The 26,394-nt window shown below is 31.1% G+C and overlaps 2 protein-coding genes across 7 annotated transcripts in view; one reads left to right on the forward strand and one right to left on the reverse strand.

Annotated features, from left to right (window-relative positions):
- Nucleotides 1–13,753, forward strand: part of LOC129957341 (U4/U6 small nuclear ribonucleoprotein Prp31-like) — a 47,965-nt gene extending 34,212 nt beyond the window's left edge. For all 4 annotated transcript variants that reach the window (XM_056069614.1, XM_056069615.1, XM_056069616.1 and 1 more), the window contains exons 10-14: nt 3,061–3,278; nt 12,048–12,120; nt 12,195–12,323; nt 13,043–13,138; nt 13,581–13,753. In XM_056069614.1, coding sequence (XP_055925589.1) covers nt 3,061–3,278; nt 12,048–12,120; nt 12,195–12,323; nt 13,043–13,138; nt 13,581–13,685 — 621 coding nt within the window. In that variant the 3' untranslated portion in view covers nt 13,686–13,753. The remainder of the gene's footprint in view (nt 1–3,060; nt 3,279–12,047; nt 12,121–12,194; nt 12,324–13,042; nt 13,139–13,580) is intronic.
- The window catches only part of LOC129957342 (uncharacterized), a 53,333-nt gene continuing 39,954 nt past the window's right edge, over nt 13,016–26,394 (reverse strand). For 2 of the 3 annotated variants that reach the window (XM_056069620.1, XM_056069618.1), the window contains exons 5-6: nt 16,025–16,318; nt 13,745–14,983 (exon numbers count right to left, since the gene is read on the reverse strand). In XM_056069620.1, coding sequence (XP_055925595.1) covers nt 14,729–14,983; nt 16,025–16,318 — 549 coding nt within the window. In that variant the 3' untranslated portion in view covers nt 13,745–14,728. Of the gene's footprint in view, nt 13,158–13,744; nt 14,984–16,024; nt 16,319–26,394 lie in introns of those variants that run through there. The other variant, XM_056069619.1, reaches the window with a different exon arrangement.

The raw sequence follows: 26,394 nt of genomic DNA on the forward strand, positions 1-26,394 counted from the left end.
ATAAGCTATCTTGAAAGTTTCAAGGTTGGTTATTGAGTCTTAATTTTTTCATAAACGAACATTCTAAATGTATACTATCATTATACAAAATCTCATCCCAAACTCAATTTAAAACCACGTGCCTTCCCCTTCTTAATTTTAATTTTAAATATTTCGCTTCTGGTTTATAATTTTGTCAGTAGCATTGCTTCTAACTACTGCAGAAGCAAAAGTAAATCACTTTTGGAATCTTAATTGTGTTGACTTTAATACAAAATAACAACAAAAAAAAAATCGAAATTTTTACGAAAACAATGATTTTAGGGTATATACATATTGCAAATTATTTATTAACTAGCCGCCTTTGTCGACCAGCCGGTTCGCCAATCTTAATGTTCATTAAAATTTTAATAATTTAATATTTTATGCAATTCCTACTTTAATAGCGTCTTCAGCAAAATATTTTAAAACTTCAAATTTTGATAGTCATATAATTCACTCATAATATTATAATGGCCTTCAGTCATAACGTAATATGTATCTCTCTAATTTTCTGTTAGCTCCTGTTAGTTTCTGTTAGAATTTATATTTTAAATTAAATTGGAAAGGATTAATCTGCAATTAATATAATAATAATATTTTTTACTGAAACAAATTATATTTTTGTAACATGAGTACTGAAAACAGTAACTGAGCATTTAAACTTTATGGGCACTAAAGAATATCTTTCTTAATTTATGAAATATTTCAAGAATTTGTCAACAAAATTTTCTCAGATTCATCATGACCAGATCGATTAATTAACAATGTTTAATCTTAAATTCATCAAATACTAAGAAAATAAAACGAATCGTTTAAAATAATCGGTTGAAAACAGGTTAAAAAAATTAAAAACGATGGACTTAAAATTATAAGCATATACAGAAAATATATAACTAACATAAATACACTTTAATTACAAAAACATGCAACTAGTCTAAAAATCATTTAAATCATCCGTTGATAATGGTTGTCATGTCAACAATCAGAATACAATGCTCATGCTTGAATTTTCAACGCCAGGCACGGTAACGCAAATGCGTGAGTTTTTCTACACCAGTTGGGGTAACGCTATGCAGATTAGAAATTTTTAATTTCCTTTATTCTGTTTTATTTTAATTCAAAAGTACTTCAGAATGAATATGAAAGATCTATTAATTAACAATGTTTAATTTTAAATGCATCAAACATTAAGAAAATAAACAGAATCGTTTGAAATAATCAGCCGAAAAATCTTAAGCCTAGCCTCATTACTGTTGGGAAAAAAAAACTGAACCCTTACTCATTTGGCGGTGAGGAAAATGAAAAGATTTTTTGGCGGGAAAGTTAGTTTTTAATTAATAATTAAAATTCTAATTAAAAATTCAAAGAAAGGGACCCCAGGTGCACATTCCCGACCTCCAAGGTATACATGTACCAAATTTGGTAGCTGTAGGTCAAATGGTCTTTTCTGTAGAGCGCCAACACACACACACATATTGAGCTTTATATATAAGTATAGATGTTGACATTCAGAAAAGTTTTATCTATAAAGATAGCATTTCTTTCTTTAATAGTTTCTTATCTTTAGAATATCCACTACTTTATTTTTAGCTCTTAATTAAAATTTATAAAAAACATGCAGTTATTACTACCACATTTATGCAGTTATTACTACCACATTTTACTGTATAACATTTTCAATAAAACATACGTTTTAGTTTCATTATTTCATTCACAATGATGATTTCATAGCGTTCACAGTATGATACGATTCGAATATTTATGGTAAATATATATATATATATATATCTTGGAAATAATAAGTAACTTTATTTGCACTAAAATAAATACACAATTATTAATCACTCAATAACGTTTATATATATACACTTGTATTAGTTAGAAAAGAATCATGCAAAGCTTGCAACCAAGTACATGCAACGCATTTGAGATTAAAATAAAGCAAGTAGTAAAATATAAAGCAGTTATATCAGTTTAAATGAAGCTTAATAATAAGTTAATTAAATTAAATACAATAACTAAACCAAACTATGAAATATTATTAAGTTATAACCTCAAAATCAGTGATCCAAGTTACAAAATTTTAAACTGACTTAAAATGGATATAAATAGAATATGTTTTTTGTATATAGCTGTGAAATGATACATTACTATCCTTAGAAGATTTTTCTTTGCATCCAAATTCACGGCAAGAGTTAATCATGGCTTAAATAAGCTTTGAAATTTAACAGTTAAGATTGAGAAATAGTCTGCCATTGAAATATAATGGAGAATGGAAAATGCGTTACAGCAAATACAAATTCTCTCCTTAAGTCATGTGATTTTATCTTGTCCTACACTAAAATAGGGTTGCACTCCCTCTGTCACTATTTCAACTCTCTGTATAAAACTGATTTTTTTTAACTGAAATAAATTCAGACAATATTTTAATGCATAAGAATATTTCAGGCCATATATCTGAGAAGTTTATAAGCTTTAGATCACAATCCTACAAGAAAATATAAGTGCATAATCATATTCAACCAAATAATACCAAGTATGCAGGCTTGCCTAAAATAAATATTTACATCCAATTATGACTTACACTGTAAAATAATAATGAGTAATTTAAGTTAAAATACCACATTCATTTTTCAATAGTAAAATATAAATAACTGTTGACAAAAATTAATACTCTTATGGAAAGTTATGAACAAGATTACCACTCTTAACAAAACTTAATGGCATTTGCTGCAATTGATATTTTTGAAATTGTAATGAATAAAACTGCATCAACTCTTTCAGTGATGCGGTATCTTCAGTTACCAAAGTCGCATTTTATTTAATGTCATAACTAAAGCTAACTATTATTTAATTAATAAAAAAAATATGTTCTGGTTAAAGAACTAGAAAATAATGTTCCAAATGAAATTATTGAACCTATCAGTGAATGATAAAGAATTTATTTATATTTTTTTGTAAATATCAATAAAATGGATGAAACAAATATTTCAAGAGTAATAGTGAGAAATAAGAAAGATAATAAAGTATTTCTTATAGGATTTGAGAAGGAAAGCTGCCCGCTTGGTTGCTGCTAAGTGTGCCCTTGCAGCACGAGTAGATGGCTTTCACGAATCCATAGATGGGCAGGTGGGCCACTCCTTGAGGGAAGATATCGAGAGAAAACTAGACAAACTGCAGGAGCCACCCCCTGTGAAGCAAGTGAAACCACTTCCTGCACCTATTGACCAGCCCCACAAAAAGAGAGGAGGACGCAGGTAAGGGAACTTAGTTTTGTGATATCCACATTCAGCTCAAAGACTGAAATTGATAGACATGTACAGTAGGATGGAACGAAAACGGCCTTAATATATATATATATATATTCGATTTTAGTTTGGTAATAGTGGGGAAATGTTGCCATTTAGGTTCATAAAGAATAATTGAAAATTTGTTGCAGAAAAGGTGCCTTTTAGGTTCAAGAAATTTTTTTAAAAATTTGTTTGCAATACTATAACATCTTGAGGTGCCGTAAAGAACTTAAAGTTTGTAAAAAATTGAAAAATTTGATAAAAAGTCTAAACTTTGATAAAAAGAAATTTATGAATTTTTCATGGATATGATGTTACAAAAGATGGTTTTAAATACATATATAAGCACTACAACTTGAAAAATTCTTAATTACAAAATATAATAATAAAAAAAATATATTGAATGTTAAAATTTGTTTCTTAGTTTTGTATCCTTAATGATTACAAATGCTACAGTTGAAAATCTTTTCTTCTACTTCACTGTCACATTAAACTGTTGTTGTTTTTTTAAATTAAATTTTGGCATATTCACACGTGAGTCAATTTTTGCTCTTATGTATCCTTCTCTTGCGATTGAACCACAGACATTTTTGGCCAGTTCGGTCACCAATTTTACAGCTCTTTCCACAGCTTGCGTGTGACAAGGAAGCCAGAGAAAGTCGATAACCAATTCCGCTATTATTTGGTTCAACTTCAGATGCCTTCAGTATAAAGTCTTTGAAAGAGTCACTGGAAACACGTTTTAACAAGGGGGCTCAGTTACGTCATTTTTAGACCATGAGATCAACCATGTAATCCTTAGCATCGAAATTTATCTTTGGAACTTTGAACTTCCTAACTATGTCTCTACTTCCTGTTCTTGCTTTTAAAACACGTTGTAAACAAGTTTTCTTTGAATTTTATGTTCATCACTTAGCATGGATCAAAGGATATTTTCTGGAACAGCAAAGCACACATTTCTTTGAATAATCGAGTCTATAACGTTCTTGAGATTGTCAGAGAGATAGCGTGGATATGAGATAAGATTAAACAGATGCTTGGAACCATACGTACATGATGGTTTTAACTTAATATTAAACCCCACAGGCACATATACTTTCACAATATACTCAGCTAGAGTTTTCAGTTGCCACATACAATCGAAGCAAGCAATTGGCTAATGTCAACCACCTGGAGGGAGCAAATTTTTCAGGGTTTCTTAATGATAAAACTAGTGAGCAATTTCCACTTGATACAGTGATACACATATCCAATAAATATTTTTGATCTGTATTTAAATCATTTTTGTTTTCCAGAAGAGGAAGTTTATTTTGTATTAGCAAGAAGGAAACCATAGAAAGACTAGAACAGTTTTCTAGCTGCTGACCTATTTTCCCTTTAAACTCATTGAGTCCTTTTATTTTACCATATAAATGACAAAAAAAAAAAAAAGAAACGTTGCAATGATAGCTTATTACAATAGAACAAACAGATTAACTATTGTAAAGGTCTTCCTATTTCCTTTTCCATCAAAGATATCACACCATTATTATACCCAGTCTTTACAACGGTTCCGCCGCACCCAACAGCAGTAAAGTTCAAAAGTTGTTTGTTGTGTTCTCTATCTTTAAGAAATTCCAGCATACTGTCTGCTATGTCTTTTCTGGTGCCAGATTTAGGTGTTAATGGCCTAAAAACTTTGAGTTCGGAAGGCATGCACTTCCGAAATAACTTTTTTATACAACTTACTACCTTTTTTTTTTTCTTGAACAATTGTTACGCTTTTTCCCCCATCAAAAACAATCCTCTATTACCAGTTATCTTAGTATAACGATTGTCTTTAATGAGAATTTTTCGATTTGTTGATCTTGCTCTTCTAATTGTCATCCTGTCAGTTACATAAGTTTTGTCTTCTTCTGTGATTACACCCAAGTCCTGTAAAGCAGCACTAGCTGATATTCTGATACAGTCAGCAATGGAAGCTATAGATGGCAATTTAATGCACATTTGTGTGCTTTTCTCTTCGTTTGAAGGGTCTGGTAGTTTTATCTCTTCTTGTCTATTTGATGGATCTGGTTGGTCTGCATCTTCTTGTGTGTGCTCTCTTAAAGAACATTGTTGTTCTTCAGCTCTGTCAATAACCATTTCTGGCGCACTAGTATTTTTTGCCCGCTCTTGATTAAACTTAACTATTCTCTGTAGTTGTTTATTTTTTCTTCCTTCTCTCTTCAGCAAAGTGCTTGTGGTAGCAATATCATTATTGGAGAGGTTCGATAATGATGACGGACCTTTTTTGTATTTTAAAGATTTTATTGTTTCTCCGCTTTCGGGAGTTGGATTGAGCCTTGCCTTTCGGCGTTGCTGCTTCGTCGATGATGTTACAAAGACTGATGGTTTTTTACATATACCACTAGAGGGCGTTACAAGTGAGAGGCGGGGCAACATGCTTACATAACATACTCCCGCCTTGAAATTGCACAATTTCAATATTCAGACACTATATGAATTTCACACATCACAATAAATTCGACAGAATTATTATAAAAAATGAATAAATGTAAAAAATAATAAAAAAAATGCTGAAATAATTCTTATATATAAATTTACACAAAATAATGCTGAAATAATTCTTATATATACAAATGAGTTAAAGTCTCTATATATTATTTACAATCATATACACATATAAATCCAATTAAATTTTTGGGAGTAAACATATTTGACTAATACCTCTTTTAATAACACCATTCGAAACTCTTATTACAACAGTTCTGACTAAACCATTTGAATCTTTTATTCTTTTATTAATTCTTGAATTCTACCCAGTCTCCATTTATATGGAGGCAAGTCTGGATCTTTGATTACAACCATATCATTAAGATTTACATTATTCGTAGTTAACTGCCATTTGTTTCTAAGATGTAAATTATTCAAATAATTACGTTTCTAATTTTTCCAAACTTGTTGTACTAATTTAGTTAATTTTGCCATTTTGACAAATAATTAATTTCCTCTGAAAATTCAGAAGGTTGCACCTTGCTTACCATGAAGTTGGATGCTGCTTGAATTTCCATTATTATTATCTTACCTTTTTTACATTTTAGAAGAACACTTCAAATGATTAATAAATCTGAAAAGATAACTTACAATTTTAGTATAGTTGTTACTTAAATTTAAAATATTCAAATAAAATTATTAGAAATATTAGTTAGTCAATTCAATTCACAAAGATTTTTAACTTCTTTCATAAAGTCATTATTGATTGCACATACTCGCGATTTGTTGCACAAAGATTTGTTTTCACTTCACTGGATTTATTTTTTGAGAACACATAGATGACTGCACCGTAGTTCTTAACTGAGGCATCACAGAAGCAATGTATGTCTATGGTGGCGGGATTCTTGATGATAACACATCTTTGAATTTTTAACTGTTGTTAAGTCTGGAAATTCAAAATTTAAGTTTTGATTTATTCCCTAATAATTCAGGATGGTTTGAAACCCATTTGTGAAGTTGCATGCCTCCTTTACTTAAAAGTTCTATTAACTGCTGTTGTAAAGCTTTGGTTTCTGGAAAGTTATTTGAACCAGTTAAAATGTCGTCAATATAAACATCAGTAAGAAGTGCTGCAGATGCTTGAGGAAATTCACTTTTTTCTTTCTCAGCTAATGCCTTGAGTGTTCTGGTGGCTAAAAATGGAGCACATTTTGTTCCATATGTCACAGTCCGTAGTTTGTATGTTTCCACAGGAGCAAATTCATTAGATTTCCACAGAATTTTTTGCAGGTCTCTATCTGCTTCTGCGATCAAAGTTTGGCGATACATTTTCTTTATATCTGCACTAAATGCAAATTGATATGTTCGGAATTTTGGAATGATGCAAAATAGTTCCTGTTGAACTGTTCCGCCGTTCAATAAAAGGGAATTAAGTGAAACGCCATTGTTAGAATGTGCAGATGCATCAAAAACGACACGAAAGGCTGTTGATGTGCTTTTTGGACGAAATACGGCATGATGAGGAACATAATATTCACTATTGGCAATTTCAGGAGAATCTAAAATTCCTTCCATATGATTTAACTGGAAATATTCATCCATGAAAGCCTTGTATTGTATTGCCATTGTTTTATTTTTATCTAATCTTTTCCAAAGTAAATTTAAACGTCTTTCCGCCATTTCTTTTGAATCGCCTAGAGTAGAACGTTTTTCTTCAATTATTGGTAATTTAACATTTCTTCCGGTACTATCTCTCTTATCAGTGGAAAGAAAATGTTCCTCACAGTAAGTTTCTTCATATGTTTTTGATTCGACTGAATCATCTGTATTATCACCAGGAAAAGATTCTAAGTTAAAGAAATTTTTAACAGAATTCTCCAGATTATCATTTTTAAAAATTAATCCAGAAAAGAAATGAGAATTTCTGCCGTTGATTGTTCCAGTTACTAAATATCCGAACACACTATTTTGTAACAAGAGTGAATTATCATATGATCTAAATTTTTCTGCCTTCAATAAATCAAAGAACAACTCGCATCCGAGTAATGCATTAATTTTACTAGGAATATGAAAAGTCTCATCTGCAAGTTTTATCTCACTTGGGAAGTTAACTTTTGAGATATCAATTTCTTTAGAAGGAGTTAAATGCGTTATTTTAGGCATAATTAAAAATGATACAGTTCTGGAAAAATCATTGTCTTCATTAAAAATGGTAGTGGTTAATTTATTTTTAACGAAGAATTCTCCTCCGTTAATACCAGAGATGGATGCATTAACCTTTTCCCGCTTCAAATCTAAAGAATTGGCCAAATCTGCAGTTATTATGTTTACCGAACTCCCTGAATCCAACAGGGCCTTTATTTTTATTTTTTGACCAAATGCGTCTTCAATAAATAACTGCGCGGTGCATAGAAGGTTTGAAGATAGTTTCGAGTTACTTGCAAGCGCTGACTCAGCCTCAGGGGTCAGTTTTTGGGGGAACCTCGACGAGCCAGACGGTTCATTGTTTACATAAAGTTGCTCCCCCGCGTCTGGGGGCGTTACCTCTGCAAGGCGCGTACTTTTAGGATCCAGATGTATCAAAGAATTATGGCCTGATTTTTGACAGCTTCGGCAGCGGAATGTGGATTTGCAGGGTCGTTTATGCAATTTCAAACAGTTCTTACAAATGTTATATTTTTCTAAAAGCTCGATTCTTTTCGAAACACTCAATTTTAAGAATTCAGAGCATCTTTGTAAAGGATGTTCCAATTTACATAAAATACATGGCTTTACATTACTTAGTTTATTCGCATTAAGAAGAAAGTTTTTTGGCTTATTTATTGCGCCTTGAAATTCCTTGTGGAATTTGTTACTTGTAGGGTATTTTCCTAATTGATCGAGTACCATCGCTCTTGATTCTAAAAATTGCAAGAGCTCCTTCAATGACGGTATTTGTTTTGATTGGATGGACATTTCATATGCCTTTCTGCTCTCTTTGTCAAGTCTTTCTAATATTATATTTACTAATATAGCATTTGTTAAGTCATTACATTCTAAATTCAAACTTTTTAAACCTCTCAGACTTTTATTTATTGTGTCTGTGATATTTCGTAAGCCTTTTGCAGACTCAAAATTTAATTTTTCTAGTTTTAGCATATTTCGAATGTGAATATCAACAACTGCTCGCTTATTTTCAAAGCGTTCTTCGAGAGCAGCAAACAGTGACTCAAATGTATCGTCACTTGTTTCTATAAATTTAGCTTCACCACGGAGGGCAGCTTTTAAATAAAATAACTTTTGATCATTCGTTAATTCGGTATTATCGTTTATTAGACACATAAATTGATTTTTGAAATTACTGAATTCTTCCATTTTTCCGTAAAATAACGGTAAGGGAATTTCCGGAAGTTTCGTTTTTAATTGAATATGATTGATATAAGCGTTCAAATTTGAATCTTGATCATTTATATTATGCATTACACTTTCGTTAACATTATAATTAGAGAGTAAGCATTTCAAACTTACCTCTAATTCGTTTCTTTCTTCTTCGATATCCAACATTTCTTGATCACACTTTTGGCTTAACGTTTCATCTTCGTCGATTTCTAAATAATCCTTGAATAAAATTTCTAATTCTTGTTTTATTTCTTCCACAATTGCCAGCTTTTGTTGACAGCTTAATATGAACTTATTTTCTTCTTCAACCGTTGAACTACTTTCAACAAACTTTTTAACACTTGTTAGTTTCGCCTTTATCCTTCCACGGATTCTATTTAACTCTTTGGCTTTTTGAGTTTTATTTTTCTCCATAGTTTCGCTAATTCGTCTCCGGCTCGACGGACCAGAATGGAGAGGTTCGATAATGATGACGGACCTTTTTTGTATTTTAAAGATTTTATTGTTTCTCCGCTTTCGGGAGTTGGATTGAGCCTTGCCTTTCGGCGTTGCTGCTTCGTCGATGATGTTACAAAGACTGATGGTTTTTTACATATACCACTAGAGGGCGTTACAAGTGAGAGGCGGGGCAACATGCTTACGTAACAATTATTACCTATAACTATTTTCCTGTTAGAGCGTTGACTGTTTAGAAACTCTTGTTCCATAACTGGTACTTTGTTTTCTTTTATACAAATGCAAGTATTAAAGTTTACGCATTTATAGGCAGCAATATTAAATAAACGTTTAGCTTCTCTAAATTTTCTGAGGTTGGAATCGAACTTATTTGAATCTTTTCTGCTTTTAGACTTTAATAAATTCCTGTATTTAGCATGATAAGCTTTTATTATTTGTAAGATTCTTTTGCTAGATATATTGGGAATAGAAGCTCTTGACCATATTTGTTCTATTTTGCAAACTAAAGTGTCACATATTTCACTGACAGAAAGATCCTTCTCTGAAGCAATTTTGAGGTTATGTCTAATATAACAATAGCACTTCATAACAGATTCGTAAGTAGGCAGTTCAACTTCAAGCAAATCACTAAATTTCCCAAAAACAGGGCATTCTGACATTTGTCTTGTCTTTACTAACTTAACTTGAGCCATTTTTATTAACTACAAAGTACACAAACGCATAAATACACAAATCAATTATGTTAATCGTTACACAACAGACGGAGCGGAGATTCAAACTCAACTGAACTCGGCACCAGCTCTGATCTCATAACCAAATGCAGACATAACTCAGCCTCCCTTCAAAAACATCTACTTCAGTGATGACTCAACTTGCTAGATGCCATACCAATGCAAGAGTAAAATTGTTTTTATTTTTCTATTCATATTATAACGCCTATTTAAAGCTTTTTATTTCCAAATCGAAACTCGCAAAAATTTTTACAAAGTTGCAAAAAGTGTGTTTTTATGAAAATTTAATATCCTTATGGAACCACAAGATGTGTTCGATTATTTTTTTTATCATTTTTATTTATCTTATCTATATTTTATCTGTCTTTTCACACTACTACAAATTTAAAATCAAAAGTTGATTATTTCGTTAAAAAAACCTTTAAAATGTAGCAAAAATTTCAATTTTTTAAATCTTTAAATGCTCTTGTGGCACCTCAAGATGTACTCTAATATTGATCATATTTATAATTTATTTTATCTACATCAAAAGGCAACTTTTCCGCACTATTCCAAATTAAAAATCAAAAGTTCGTTTTTTCGTTCCACCCTAATGTAAGTCCTTATATATAAAGATATATAAATCTTCAGAGATGTGAAAAGTATGCTGTAATATTCATGGCAAAAAAAAAGTACAATTTTCTTAGAATTAAATTATACTTTTTAAGGATATTTCGGAATTTTATTGAGGTTTAAGAATTCAATAGTTGAAAAACTTGACAAAATCATAATAATAAAAGTTTGCTACTTTAGAGTAGATATTATTAAACATTTTTCCCCCTCACAATCTCATCAGTGACAACAATTTTAGTACAATGATGAAAAATAAATAAAAGTGAAGTATCAATAACTAAAATCAAATTTAGTTAAAAACAGCTATTCCACAAATTTTATTAAAATCTTGCATCAAAATGATTTTTTTTAAGTGTCTTTGCATATTAAGTTTTCTGAAGACTTTGAATAAAAATTGTCATTTATGTATTTAATATTTTAAGAATGTAGGAAATGTTCATTGTGCAGATGTTAAATATATCTATCTTATAAGGGCTGTAATTATGTTCTCTCTTATCAACTCTGCACTCTCGAAATGTACTTATTTCTCATATTTTCGTTAAATAATTTGACAAAAGAGGCTTAAAAATATTCTTCTTATATAATGTCATAAAAAACACATGGGTATCCAGTTTCATTAACTTTTTATCATATATGAATTGTTCTTTTTGTAAGCATTACAATATAGTGATTTTATTCTAGTTCTTTTCTGCTGATCCCTTGTTAATTCTTTTAAGAATCTTATAAAGATGTCATTTTGCAGTTGTCACACATTTTCTAAATTTTTTTCAGTTTTTATTTTAACTGCAAAACTAGTGAAATTTATTGTTAGTTTTGCAATAATTGGGGGCTATTTCAATATCGAATTCTAATTGAAATTTATTTTATCGAATTTTAAATTGATTTTTATTTTAAAACATTATTTTGAAAAGTAATTTTTTCAATAAAATAGATGCAATACCTTTTATATATATATATATATATATATATTTTGATGTAAGGAAAATGATATAATGACAATTTTTAATGCAACTGGTGAAACTGGATATTTTCCTATTTTATTAGATGTTCAATGAGATGCGATTTCTTCCACTTTCTTTTACAGGGTTCGAAAAATGAAAGAAAGATATGCTATCACAGAATTCCGGAAGCAAGCTAATAGAATGAACTTTGGTGAAGTAAGAAGTATTATATTAATTTTTAAATTTAAAAGAGTAATTTTTAGTTTTATTACATTTTCTGATCTTTTCAGATTGAAGAAGATGCATACCAGGATGATTTAGGTTTCAGCCTTGGTCAAGTAGGCAAGGCCGGTACAGGTCGCATCCGTGCCCCCCAAATTGATGAAAAGACCAAAGTGCGAATTTCAAAAACACTACAGGTTGGTTTTTTCTCTTACTTGTCTTAGTCTTAGTTGGTTGTCTCTTACTTGTTTCAGATATTCATCTAATTAATCTTTGAACACTATTAATAGATACATGTAAGATTTTATGTTTATTCATGAGAAATAAATTTTTCAATTGGAGAAAAATTATATATTTACCTGTTTTCGTTATGTTTTATTCATATATATTTTCGGCAGTTCAATATGCCAGAAAATTAATGCTTGAATTAGTCACAATGACATATATTATTTTTTTTTTATTGCTAGGCATGTAATATGCCAATGTGTGTAAGTTATTTCTTTAATATCTGGGGGGGGGAAGTCTGAAATGTATATTTTACTATTTAAATAAATTTATTTGTTTTGATAGTTTGGTGAAGTGTATATAAGTGATACTCCATTTGATTTTTAAATTTTGGCTCCAGTAAATTTTTATGTGCTTTTTCAAGATCTTGCTTTCTTACATTTTAGATTATTTTAATTACAACATGAATTATTTACAGAGAACATCTGCTGTCAAATCATTATTTCTTTTCTTTCTGTCTGAAAGAAAATATTACATCTCTCAAAATGCTGTCATTTTTACTTTCCTCAAAATAGTTTTATTCTATTGAATAGTTCAAAAAGTTTGTGTCCTTAACATTTGAATTTTCTTTTTTGAATATAATATCAATTTTGTCAAAAATTCTATTTAATTGTAATTATGCATTTTACAGAAAAATTTACAGAGGCAACAGGTGTGGGGTGGAAGTACCTCTGTTCGTCGACAGATCTCTGGAACTGCCTCAAGTGTTGCTTTCACTCCATTACAGGTAGATTCAATTTCCTATTCTAAAGATTTGAACATCAGTCATTGCTCTGGGATTAACAAATGTTTATGATAATATCAGAAATTCAATTTTCTTGATAAAATATTCTAGTACATCAAAAAATGAATGGAATATTAAAACCACTTAAAAAATTTCATTTTTTAAAAATCTGTTGTTGGCATTTTGTGAAGTTGTATATTCCTGATAATAACATTTTAAAAATTTTATATCAATTAATTTATTAAATTTTTATACCATATGCTTGCTACCATGTAATAAAGATATTAACAGAAAAAAAATATTTTAAGATTCTATAATAAACAATGAATTCTTAAACATATTAAAAATTGAAAGGTAAAAATGTCAGATTGTTTCCAAATTCATGCAGGCATTTGGTTAATTCACTCAATCAAGTTTTTGTGAACAAAAATGTTTATTATTTCAGGGTCTTGAAATTGTGAATCCCCAGGCTGCTGAGAAGAAAGGCACCGAATCGGCAAAATATTTCTCAAATACATCAAGTTTTATAAAAGTGGAAAGGAAGACATGAACACTTTATTCATTTTGTATGTACAACATTTCATTTGTGCAGTGATTAAGACTTTTTTAATAAAAGATAACTTTATTACAAAAAAAAATGTTTACATTATTATAAAGAAAAAGAATATGAACACATTTTGGGTGCAAACAAATTTGCTGTTTTAATATCTTTGCCCAACTGCACAATATATAGTATTGAAATGCACATTCAAATATTTATCTATAGTCTTGTGATGGCATTCATTTATAGAACATCTAAAAATGCAAATAAATGGGTTGGATTCTCAAATATACATTAAATATGGCTGATTAAAAATAGCACCATAAAATAGCAATCATTGAATCTATAACAGTGAATTCATTTTTGCTATAGAGTATTTTATCCTGCTTTCTCATATTTCAATACATGTCTTCCTCACCTCAATTAGAGTTTAAAAATCAAGTTTGATGCTAAAACTGAAAATTTCATTGTTTTATCACAAACTTCCTTTGTAAAATCCAGCTCTGAATCCAGAAGTATGTTATTTTATTTAACTTGGTTTACATCTGTTTGTATTTAAGTAAGGTACTTCCTCCTTCCCATTTATGATTAATATTATGATTTGTAGTTTTCTAAGCTTAATTTCTTCCTAAATTTGATGCAACTGGAATCGACTTTATTTTGGGTGTTATTTCAAATTTCTGCGTTAGGAATCACATTAATTTATTTTTCAGAAACGTAATGTTGTATCCAACTAGATTAGTAAAATATCTGTTTCCAGATGTAATAGAAATGGGCATTTGTGACATTTAAGATTCTAAAGATTATTAGACATGATCACTTCTCAAAACATGTTCTCAAACTGCACTGTTGGAGACAAAATTGGTTACATCAGTTTCTATGATATTTAAATATTGAGTCACCTTAGTTTCAAAACATTTTGCATTTTTACAAAAATATAGATTTTGCAAAATTTTTAATGTTAGCTTAATGTTTTATCAATTTCTTTTAAGATTATGACTTACACTGAATCATGAAAAATGTTTGTAGATTGAGTGGAAATCCGTTGCATTTTAAAGTTCTGTGACAGGGATGTTTTCTTTGTATGAGGCTTTGCTGTATTTGAGGACCTCGATATCCTCTGAGATCTCCTCCGGGACGTCGCTCAGTTGTCGGTTCATCCGTGCAAAATGCACAGATGAGCTTCGTGGTTTGTATATAAATTGGGGTTCATCTTCTTCACTAATGGTCAGTTTTTCCAGATGTTCTGCCTGATTAAAGGATGATTTCCTCCGGTTATTCCTATTGGACATTCCTTCATAAATATCCTGAAAAAGAAAGGCAACAATACATAAACAGCAAAGGTCTTTCGATAAAAGTTTTTCTTTGTTTTCTGAAAGGTCTTAAATGATGACAACATTAGTGTAGCACATATCATAGTGAACAGAACAATGCAGTGATCTACAAAATTTTTAGATTCATGCACCTTTGAAAGTATGTTTTTATGGTGGAACCGAGTACTCTGTTATTTAGATGTTTGTAGCTATATTATTCCCGTCACTATTTGCTATATTATATAATATGAGTTCCAGCTGAATTTAAATGTATAATGTTATTTTATTTCCCGGTTTAATAATATAAACCAAGCTACTGGTATCAAAAATGATAAAAAAAATAGAAAATATTAATAAACCAATGATACATTTTAAAAATGAAAAATAATTATTTAAAAATAAAAATAAGTATTAATAATATCCAATTAAGAGATGAATTTTAAGTAGAATCATTTACATTAATCTCCGATATCGAGTGTTCATTATGTAATTTTATTTATTTATTGATAGGATCGGTGTTTCTGCTATCGAAGGGATTAAGGTTTTCGACCACTTAATAATACGATACTTCTAAAATAGCATTCATGTCTATCAATATTCAAACACCTTTTGGTGAGGAAGCCATTAAAATTAGCTTACATATAAAAGATTTATTCGGAATTTTATCCCAATAACCAGTTGATTGCCAGTAGTGATTAGTAATTAAGTAATTGCTTAATTTTTTTTAACCAAAAGTATTAAATTATTGGATTTCATAATATTTTGCATTTTTTTAATTAGAACTGATTTTGACGTCCGTTATAAATTTTCACGATATTTTTGTATTAAACCACATGCCAACGATTAGTCGTCAAAAAAGAAGTCGCCAAAGATCGCACTCCAATGGGATTTTTCATAATTAATGTTTGCCAATGGCATACGATTGGTTGATCAAAACAAATTATTTTCAAAAACGTGGAAAAGTATTAAGATTATGAATAATCTGAGATCTGTCATTATTGGCTGACTTTATGATCAAATGACTGATGAACTCACCGAGCAGTAACTCTTTCTGCGCCTTTTGTTCTGACGGTAAACGAACAGAAGTGCGGTCAGAGCCAGGACAAGAAGCACCCCGAATCCCAGTCCAATACCCAGCACTAGGTTCTTAAAGACCGGCTTCGCTTGCCGTTGTAGCTGCACCAGGACGTCATTAAAGGAGTTGGCGATGGACTCGAGACCTTGGTAGTACCACCCGGACTCAAAATGGGCGCGGCACTCGGACACGATCCGTGTGGCCGTCGATTCGGAAAAGATTTTGGCGACGGCGGGACCTAAGCTGAAATCGGACTTTGAAAAGAAAAAGGAGAATGTAAAGAAATAGAAAATGTAATTGAACAGTTTTCTGTAAAATTATACTAAAGAGCAACTCCTTGAATCGGAATTATATTTGTTGCGTGAGAGATATTTTCCGTGAAACGGAAGCAGGACTGAGGGAGCAGGAACTGACGCCTCAACTCGAAAAAAAAGAACCCTGAGAAGTAGAATGAACTGAAAACGAAATTGTGTAGATTGGATCTTGTAGCGTTCTTAACGAAATGTTATGGTTAATGCAGCTTTGTAAATAAGTTTTTTTCATTTTAAAAGAAGTTAGTATTATATACTCGTTCAAAAGTCAAGAATTTTATTTTCACAGTTAAAAAATCTGACAGGACTAAAGATCAACCATCTGATGGAGTTTTTTCATTACACCCAAACTAAGGACCGTTTTCAGTGAGATGGTTAAAAGTTTAGACCATTTCTAGTTTTTTTTTTTAAACCTTATTATTATTTCTGGAAAAATTTGCCATTGTCTATTATTCTGAAACTAATTATCGCACGTGAAAAGTCACTGCTGTAATGTGTTCTCGATAAGTGTATAAAATATTTTTTCAAGCATGGAGTCTTCTATATACCTAAATTTAAAAACACAATTTTTTCAGGATTCTTGAAAATTTTGCACTAACAGATAGCAGCATTCGATTTCAAATCCATGTCCAAATTCTCCAGATTAAAATAGCTCGAACAGATGTTAAATTTTGTATTTTCGGGTAAGCAGTTGAGAAATTATACAGAACTAAAATTTTTAATTTGCAATGTCTTGAGAGTTATCTTTTTTTTATCAATATATTTCAAAGTATAATAAATTTTGTCACTAAATCTTATTTTACATTAAAACATCTAATAAAAAAAGCAAGTAATGCATTTAAAAAGATATTTTATATTTTTTACTAATTTATAAATAAAAACACAGATTTTGAAGCCAATCAAAAGAACAAGATCTAAAATATCGTTGAAAATTTTACCCATTTCCGTAAAATAGTTTAAAGGGCATATAACAATAAGCACATGATTTCGGCATCCTTTTCATTTTCTTTGGGTGGTATTACAAAAGGATTCTCTGGCAGGGGAAAACAAAGCACGTCTTTCAACGTTACCTTAAATTAACTTATTTTATTTCTTCTATACTTATAATAAAGCTCAATGTGTGTGTGTTGGCGCTCTACAGGCCAGGTCATTTGACCTACAACTATCAAATTTGGTACATGTATACCTAAGAGGTCGGGAATGTGCACCTGGGGTCCCTTTTTTTGAAATTTTAATTAGAATTTTAATTATTAATTAAAAACTAACTTTCCCGCCAAAAAAATCTCCCATTTTCCCCACCGCCAAAAAAAATCTTCCATTTTCCCCACCGCCAAATGAGTAAGGCTTTAGTTGTTGTTGTTTTTCTCCCAACAGTAATGAGGCTTAGGTTAACATTTTTCGGCGGATTATTTCAAACGATTCTGTTTATTTTCTTAATGTTTTATGCATTTAAAATTAAACATTGTTAATTAATCCATGTTTCAGATTCATTCTGAAGTACTTTTGAATTAAAATAACACAGAATAAAGGAAATTAAAAATGTATAATCTGCATAGCGTTACCCCAACTGGCGTAAAAAAAATTCACGAATTTGCGTTACTGTAAGTGGCGAAGAAAATTCACGCATGCGCTTAGTGTTCTGATTGTTGCCATGACAACCATTATATGGGGACGATTTAAATTATTTTTAGGTTAGTTGTATGCTTTTGTAAGTAAATTGTATTTATGTTAGTTATATATTTTTTATATATGCTTATAGTTTTAAGTACATCGTTTTTTAAGTAGTTTTTTTTTAACCTGTTTTCAATGATTTAAATTATTTTTAGGTTAGTTGCATGCTTTTGTAAGTAAATTGTATTTATATTAGTTATATATTTTTTTGTATATGCTTATAGTTTTAAGTACATCGTTTTTTAAGTAGTTTTTTTAAACCTGTTTTCGACCGATTATTTTAAACGATTCATTTTATTTTCTTAGTGTTTGATGCATTTAAAATTAAACATTGTTAATTAATAGATCTGTTCATGATGAATCTGAGAAAATTTTGTTGACAAATTCTTGAGATATTACATAAATTAAGAAAGATATTCTTTAGTGCCCATAAAGTTTAAACGCTCAGTGACTCTATTATCAGTAATCATATTATTAAAAAAAATGCTTTGTTTCAGTAAAAAATATTATTATATTAATAGCAGATTAATCATTTTCACTTTAATTTAAAGCATAAATTCTACGAGGGGTAACAGAAAATGAGAGAGATACATATCACGTTATGACTGAAGGCCTTTATAATATTATGAGTGAATTATATGACTATCAAAATTTGAAGTTTTAAAATATTTTGCTGAAGAATCTATTAAAGTTGGAATTGCATAAAATATTTAATGGCACGACCGGAGTTTAACCCCCTGCTTGGCGCAATTTTTAAAAATCGCCAACAACGGCCTTGCGAAATGTTCAAAAGCAAAGGAGCAGATGTTCAATCATAGTGCATAATAAAGATTGCCAGCTTTGGCGCGTTATCGCAACTTGGCGAAGAAGGGGGTTAAACTCCGGTTCAAGCTATTTAATTATTAAAATTTAAACTAACATTAAGATTGGCGAACCGGCTGGTCGCCAAAGGCGGCTAGTACTTATAATAAAGCTCAATGTGTGTGTGTTGGCGCTCTACAGGCAAGGTCATTTGGCATACAGCTATCAAATTTGGTACATGTATACCTTAGAGGTCGGGAATGTGCACATGGGGTCCCTTTTTTTGAAATTTTAATTATTAATTAAAAACTAACTTTCCCGCCAAAAAAATCTTCCATTTTCCAAACCGCCAAATGAGTAAGGCTTCAGTATTTTTTTTCTCCCAACAGTAATGCGGCTAGGGTTAACGTTTTTCGGCGGATTATTTCAAACGATTCTGTTTATTTTCTTAATGTTTTATGCATTTAAAATTAAACATTGTTAATTAATCCATGTTTCAGATTCATTCTGAAGTACTTTTGAATTAAAATAACACAGAATAAAGGAAATTAAAAATGTATAATCTGCATAGCGTTACCCCAACTGGCGTAAAAAAATTCACGAATTTGCGTTACTGTAATTGGCGAAGAAAATTCACGCATGCTCATTGTATTCCAATTGTTGCCATGACAACCATTATCAACGGACGATTTAAATTATTTTTAGGTTAGTTGCATGCTTTTGTAAGTAAATTGTATTTATGTTAGTTATATATTTTTTGTATATGCTTATAGTTTTAAGTACATCGTTTTTTAAGTAGTTTTTTTAACCTGTTTTCAATGATTTAAATTATTTTTAGGTTAGTTGCATGCTTTTGTAATTAAATTGTATTTATGTTAGTTATATATTTTTTTGTATATGCTTATAGTTTTAAGTACATCGTTTTTTAAGTAGTTTTTTTAAACCTGTTTTCGACCGATTATTTTAAACGATTCATTTTATTTTCTTAGTGTTTGATGCATTTAAAATAAAACATTGTTAATGAATCGATCTGTTCATGATGAATCTGAGAAAATTTTGTTGACAAATTCTTGAGATATTACATAAATTAAGAAAGATATTCTTTAGTGCCCATAAAGTTTAAACGCTCAGTGACTCTATTATCAGTAATCAAATTATTAAAAAAAATGCTTTGTTTCAGTAAAAAATATTATTATATTAATTGCAGATTAATCATTTACACTTTAAGTTAAAGCATAAATTCTACGAGGGGTAACAGAAAATTAGAGAGATACATATCACGTTATGACTGAAGGCCTTTTTAATATTATGAGTGAATTATATGACTATCAAAATTTGAAGTTTTAAAATATTTTGCTGAAGAATCTATTAAAGTTGGAATTGCATAAAATATTTAATTATTAAAATTTTAACGAACATTAAGATTGGCGAACAGGCTGGTCGCCAAAGGCGGCTAGTTTTAAAATAAATATGAAAGATCGATACATCTAACAGATTCTGCTTAGAGTATTGTTATCAAAATTCTGCTGATGACATCGCGAGTGGAGGACAAATGGGAGTCGATTACAGTTGCAGAAATGATTTGTGAGATTTCTAATGAACAAAAAAGAAAAATTCCGTACGAAATACGAATTTCTGTGTACATACAATAGCAATTCCTTGTGAATGGATGATGCAGTGTAACTGGCGCTTGGCAAAATATTAAAAGAAAGAAAATCTAAAAAATATTTCGGCAAATTAGAAGAAAAAAACAACTAATGAACCATTTGCCAATCACTGGTCCGATGTCGGCAAGTTTTGTATCACACGAAAGCTCATGACTTCTAGATATATCATTGGATCACTGCCTCCTACCACCCTCCATTTTTGAATAAATCGAAAAAAAAAAAATCACCATGCATTTTCTAAGGGAAAAAACCTTGAACAAAGTTTGCCATCTTCAAATATTGATTTCTAGACTGATTTCAAAAAATTAACTTTCTTATGAAATTTCACAACACTTATATATATATATATATCATCCAAGGTTACTGCCACCTTCTGTTCGTCGCTTTTGAGAAAAATCGAAAACACATTACTGTACTATACATTGTCTTTAAGAAAAAAAAAAAAAAAAAAAAAAAAAAAAAAAAAAATCAGCGGAATTTCTAACCACAACCATTGTATCGAGAGAATCGCTATTGCCGCTCACCTCGACATTCATCAATCGTTGCAATTATTTTTGAGGACTCCATTGAGTTCAGCTGAAACACTGTTTTTGTTCATTTTCCTTCGCCTTATTCACATTTGCAGATCGTGTTAAATGGTTAGCAGAATTCATAAAGGTCTTAATAGTCTGTAGTAAGTAAGTTTATGTATATACGTATACATAAACTTTATCGTATAATTACTTCGTCTAATTTTGAAATGGCATCCTACATAGTCCACATATAATTAATAACTGCAAAATAAAACTTTCGTACCACCATCAACTTCAACAAGTCAATGGAAAAATGTCGCCACTTTGAATACAGTTAAGAATGCAGAAGTCTCCAAAATTATTGTGCAGTTTTTATTTATATTACGATAACTATAACATTTGTTATACTATTATTGTGATGAGATTTAGTTTATCAAAGCTTACTGATATGACTAAATTATTCTTAGTATTACCAATCATCTTTGCTGCCATTTTAATACCATCAGTATAGTCATCATGACAAATTTTAATGAAATATATTGTATCGAAACGAAAGGAAATGTTATTTTAAATTACGACTGATTATAATGACAGGTATTTTAATTAGCTGCGATTCAAAGCTAGAAATCAGTCCCGTTTTTGAGGCTAGACACTTTGTAAAACGAATATTTCATTGATTTGATATGAATTTCATATAACCATTGGTGAACTTTAATTTTAAATGAAATAAAAATGATAATGGGAATCCATGACACGTGAACATTAGTGGTCGCTGAGAGATTGAGCAAAGAGGGTGAAACGGCTCTTTGCTTACTTATCAAGATCATTAACTCATTTAAATATGGCGCATTCCACCTGCGCACCAATGGTGCAGGGAACAACCCCTGGCACTCTGCTGGAAATCAAATGTGACTATGGCTCCCAGACTGTTGTGGCTAGACTAAAAAGTAGCCAACTTAAGTGTCTATTCTTTGAAAGCGGTAGAAAAATCAAAATAATTTAACAGTTTTAATTAATATCTGGTACGAATTTACCATAAGTTAAGCTGGTTCATTTAAATTTTTTAATAAGTGGACTGTATTCTTTTAAAAATCAAACGACAATTCGAAAGCCAACTTTTTATTTCATCGAGGTGCAACGACCCCGCAACGAACTCCTCAGTACGAAACTGTTTTTCAAACTGACCCCATGTCAGCAGGGTTACAATAATTTTATCACTGAAGCCAAGTCAGCGTAGGTTTGCTACATTCCTTACAAAATGCGCCAACAAGGCGGTAACATTCCGCCCCGCGTTGCGTGTTTATGCAACACAAGTTACAATACAAGATTCAAAGTTATAATCCACAATATACAACAAAAAAAATTTTTTTTTCGAGTTCAAACATGAAAATATATATAAAAAAAGACATAGAAATATAAATAAGTATAAAGCATAAATGTACAATTAAATATGTAGAAATAAAAAATAAACATTTGAATATGTACAGAATAATATACAGTTTTTTTATGTACAAATTAGAAAATCAAGTCTGAATGGGTAGGAGGCAAATTTTAGAGATTGGTCTTTTAAAATGACCATTTTTAGTTTTGACAATTACAACACGAACTTTGCCGTCCTGTCCGGGAATAACTTGGCTTATTCTTCCAAGACACCATTTAAAAGGTGGAAGGTTATCCTCCTTTAGTATAACCATATTATTTTCCTTAATATTATTTTTTGAAAATCGCCATTTTTTTCGGTCTTGCAAATGATTTAGATAGTCAATCGACCAGCGTTTCCAGATTTGTTCTACTATTTTTGTCAGTCTTTGCCAACGGGTTAATTTACTGTCTAGTTCATTTATTACTGAAGGCTCTGGGATAGAATTTATGGGTCTGCCTATTAAAAAATGGCCTGGAGTTAATGGTTCTAAATCCGAAGCATCAGAAGATAAAGGTGAGATAGGTCTTGAGTTTAGGATGCCTTCTATTTGAGTAATAACAGTTAAAAATTCCTCATAAAATAATTTTGCATCAGCAACAGTTCTTTTTAGGTGATGCTTGAAGGACTTAACTCCAGACTCCCAGAGTCCTCTGAAATTAGGGGCCCGAGGGGGAAGAAATTTCCAGGAGATATTTTCCATTGCCAAAAACTTGGATAAATTTTCATCAGGAAAATTAACAAGTGAAGCGAGTTTTTTCAATTCTTTGTTGGCTCCTATAAAGGTTTTACTATTATCACTAAATAAAGTTGAGCATTTCCCTCGACGTGAGAAGAATCTTTTCAAGCAAGCAATAAATGCTTGTGATGTCAAGTCAAAAACTATTTCAAGATGTATAGCCTTAGTAACTAGGCAAACGAAAATAGCTACATACACCTTATGTAAATTACCCTTTCTTTGATTTTTGTACTTTATGAAAAATGGACCGCAAAAGTCTACACCTGTGTTAGAAAATACAGGGTTGGGATTTACTCGCTCTGGAGGTAAATTCCCCATTAATTGGTCTAAGGGAGTAGGTTTGCACCTAAAACAAGTTATACAGTTGCGCACAACCTTTCTTGCGATATTTTTGCCTCCAATGGGCCAAAATTCTTGCCGAACAAAATGTAATAATGATTGAGGTCCTGCGTGAAAGTTTTTTATGTGATAATACTGGAAAATTACAGTGGTAATTTTGTGTTTTTTAGGCAGTATTATCTGATGTTTATAATTATAACTTACATCTGCATGAACCAATCTACCACCTACTCTTAACAAATTGTCTGCATCTAAAAAAGCATTTAAATGACTTATAGGACCCTTCTTCAAAGTTACTCCGTTTTTTAGGGCCTTTATCTCTTTATAAAATTCACTTACCTGAATAATCTCCATTAATTTCCTTTTTGCTCTTTCCAATTCACTATTTGTGATTGGACCGGTAATTTTTGTTTTATTCTTAATATTGAATAAAAACCTGCAAAGAAAACTAAATACACGAATTAGTTTTACATAGTCATTACTAATGGCTAAAAAATCCTCAAGAAATGAAATATTATTTACAGACGATAAACTAATGTTTGATTGTGATTTCAGTTCAGTCAGATATTGTTCATCTGAAATTGCAGACTCATCAAGTTCAACACTAGAATAATTTTTAGAGTCCGGTAAATAGTCAGGACCACACCACCATAAGTCGTTGGTTAAGAGTTCATGAGGGTTCAAACCTCTAGATATTGCATCAGCAGGATTCAGTTGGGAAGAAATATGTTTCCACTGGAAGCTTTCTGTTAGAGTTTGTATCTTTGATACTCGAGTAGCGACAAAAGTTTTTAGTTTATATGGAGGTGTCTTTATCCAGGCAAGTGCAATTGTTGAATCTGTGTAACAGATTATTTCACTGATTCGCATCTGAAGAGAAGGACGAATTCTTTCTATCAACTGCGAGAGAAGGAGACACGCTGACAACTCCAAACGAGGGATCGAAATTACTTTAATGGGAGCGACTCTTGATTTACTGGCAATAAGTTTATTGACAGCTGTGCCATCTTCCATAATAGATTTCATGTAAACTACCGCTCCGAAAGCAGCTTCAGAAGCATCAGCATAACCTACTATAACAGTTCTTTCATAAGATTCTGTCAAGATATGTCTAGGAATTTTGAGATTTTCGATGACTTTCAAAGATGTCACAAAATTCGACCATTCTGGCTGAATTGACTGAGGGAGAGTATCTTCCCAGTTCAATTGTTGGATCCATAATTTTTGCATAAAAATTTTGGCCTTTGTGATAACAGGACCAACGAGACCTAATGGATCATATAAACGAGCGATAACAGATAATACGTCTCTTTTAGTGTAGAAAGGCTTGATCTTTAAGTCTACCTTAAAGAGAAAATAATCTTCTTTTGGTTGCCAATTCAGACCCAAAGCTTTTACTGAAGAATGTCGATCAACGAGAAAATATTATTGGTTAGTTTCCTCAGAGCTATTATTTATGAGTTCAGAGGAATTTGAAGTCCATTTATGAAGCTCCATGCCACAAGTTTGCAGCATTTGTATCAACTGCCTTTGTAATTCCTGGGCTGCTTCTAAAGTAGCAGCACCCGAGACGAAATCGTCCATATACACGTCTGTTAGTGTAACTTGCGAAGCTAACGGAAATTGTTTCGCTTCATCCAAAGCGAGTTGCTTCAAACAACGAATGGCCAAAAATGGAGCCGATTTTGTGCCGTAAGTGACAGTGTTAAGGCGATAAGTAGTTGGAAACTCATTCATATCATCTTTCCATAATATTTTTAGGAGATTTCTTTGCGATTCATCAATTAATATTTGACGGTACATCTTTTTAATATCTGCCGTAAATGCGTATTTATAAGTCCTAAATCTAGTCATTATTTCAAAAATATTTTCTTTCACTGCACCGGCAAGAAGCAAATCATTTAGACTTTGTCCCGATGTACTAGGGGCGCTGGCATTAAATACAACCCTTAATTTTGTGGTTGAGTTTTCAGGTTTATAAACTCCATGATGCGGCAAGTAATAAGATCCTTCACAAAGGTCATTATTCACTTTTTCCATATGACCCAAACTTTCATATTCTGCAATAAATTCCCTATATAAATTTTGCATCATGGGATTCTTATGCAATCGCTTAACTGTTTGGTTAAGTCTAACGTTGGCTAAGGCTTTAGAATCACCCAACAAACCTTCTTTCGTCGGCATTTTAACTACGAATCGACCATCCTTATTTCTGGTGTGGGTTTCTTTAAAATGAGCCTCGCAAAACTCTTCTTCACTACTAAGAATAGTATTTTCTTCACTAATATTTTCCACTAACCAGAATTTTTCGATTACTTTTTCAATATTTTCATTTCGAGAAACTAAAGTACATAAATTAGTACATGGCTCCTGATTATTTGTATTTACATAGCCACCAGCGACATAACCAAATACAGTATTTTGAAATATTAATGAATTTAGAGATGAACGTATTTGTTCACCCTTAACAATTTCAAAGAAGGTTTCAGCACCTAAAAGAGCATCAATTTTGGAACTCCGTGTAAATTCCGGATCACCAAGCATAACCTGTGGAATTTCTAAATTCTCTAAATTAACATTTGTTGCCGGAACCATATCCGTAATTTTATCTATCACAAAAAAGGTTTGTGATAAACAGAAAGATCCATTACAATTGGCGATATTAGCAACAGCCTCATATTCAATCGAAGTAGAAATTCCTCCCAATCCAGAAACCGATGTATTTATTTTTTGTTTTCGCAAATTCGCGCTGTCAGCAAACTGCTTTGTTACAAAATTTGCCTGAGAAGCACTATCTAGTATTACTCTAGCCCTCGAGAAGTGGCCATAAATATTCTGAATAAGTACTATTGCAGTTGGAAGTAGAACGC

Source organism: Argiope bruennichi, chromosome 11 (genome assembly GCF_947563725.1).
Source record: "Argiope bruennichi chromosome 11, qqArgBrue1.1, whole genome shotgun sequence".
Classification (NCBI taxonomy): Eukaryota; Metazoa; Arthropoda; class Arachnida; order Araneae; family Araneidae; genus Argiope; species Argiope bruennichi.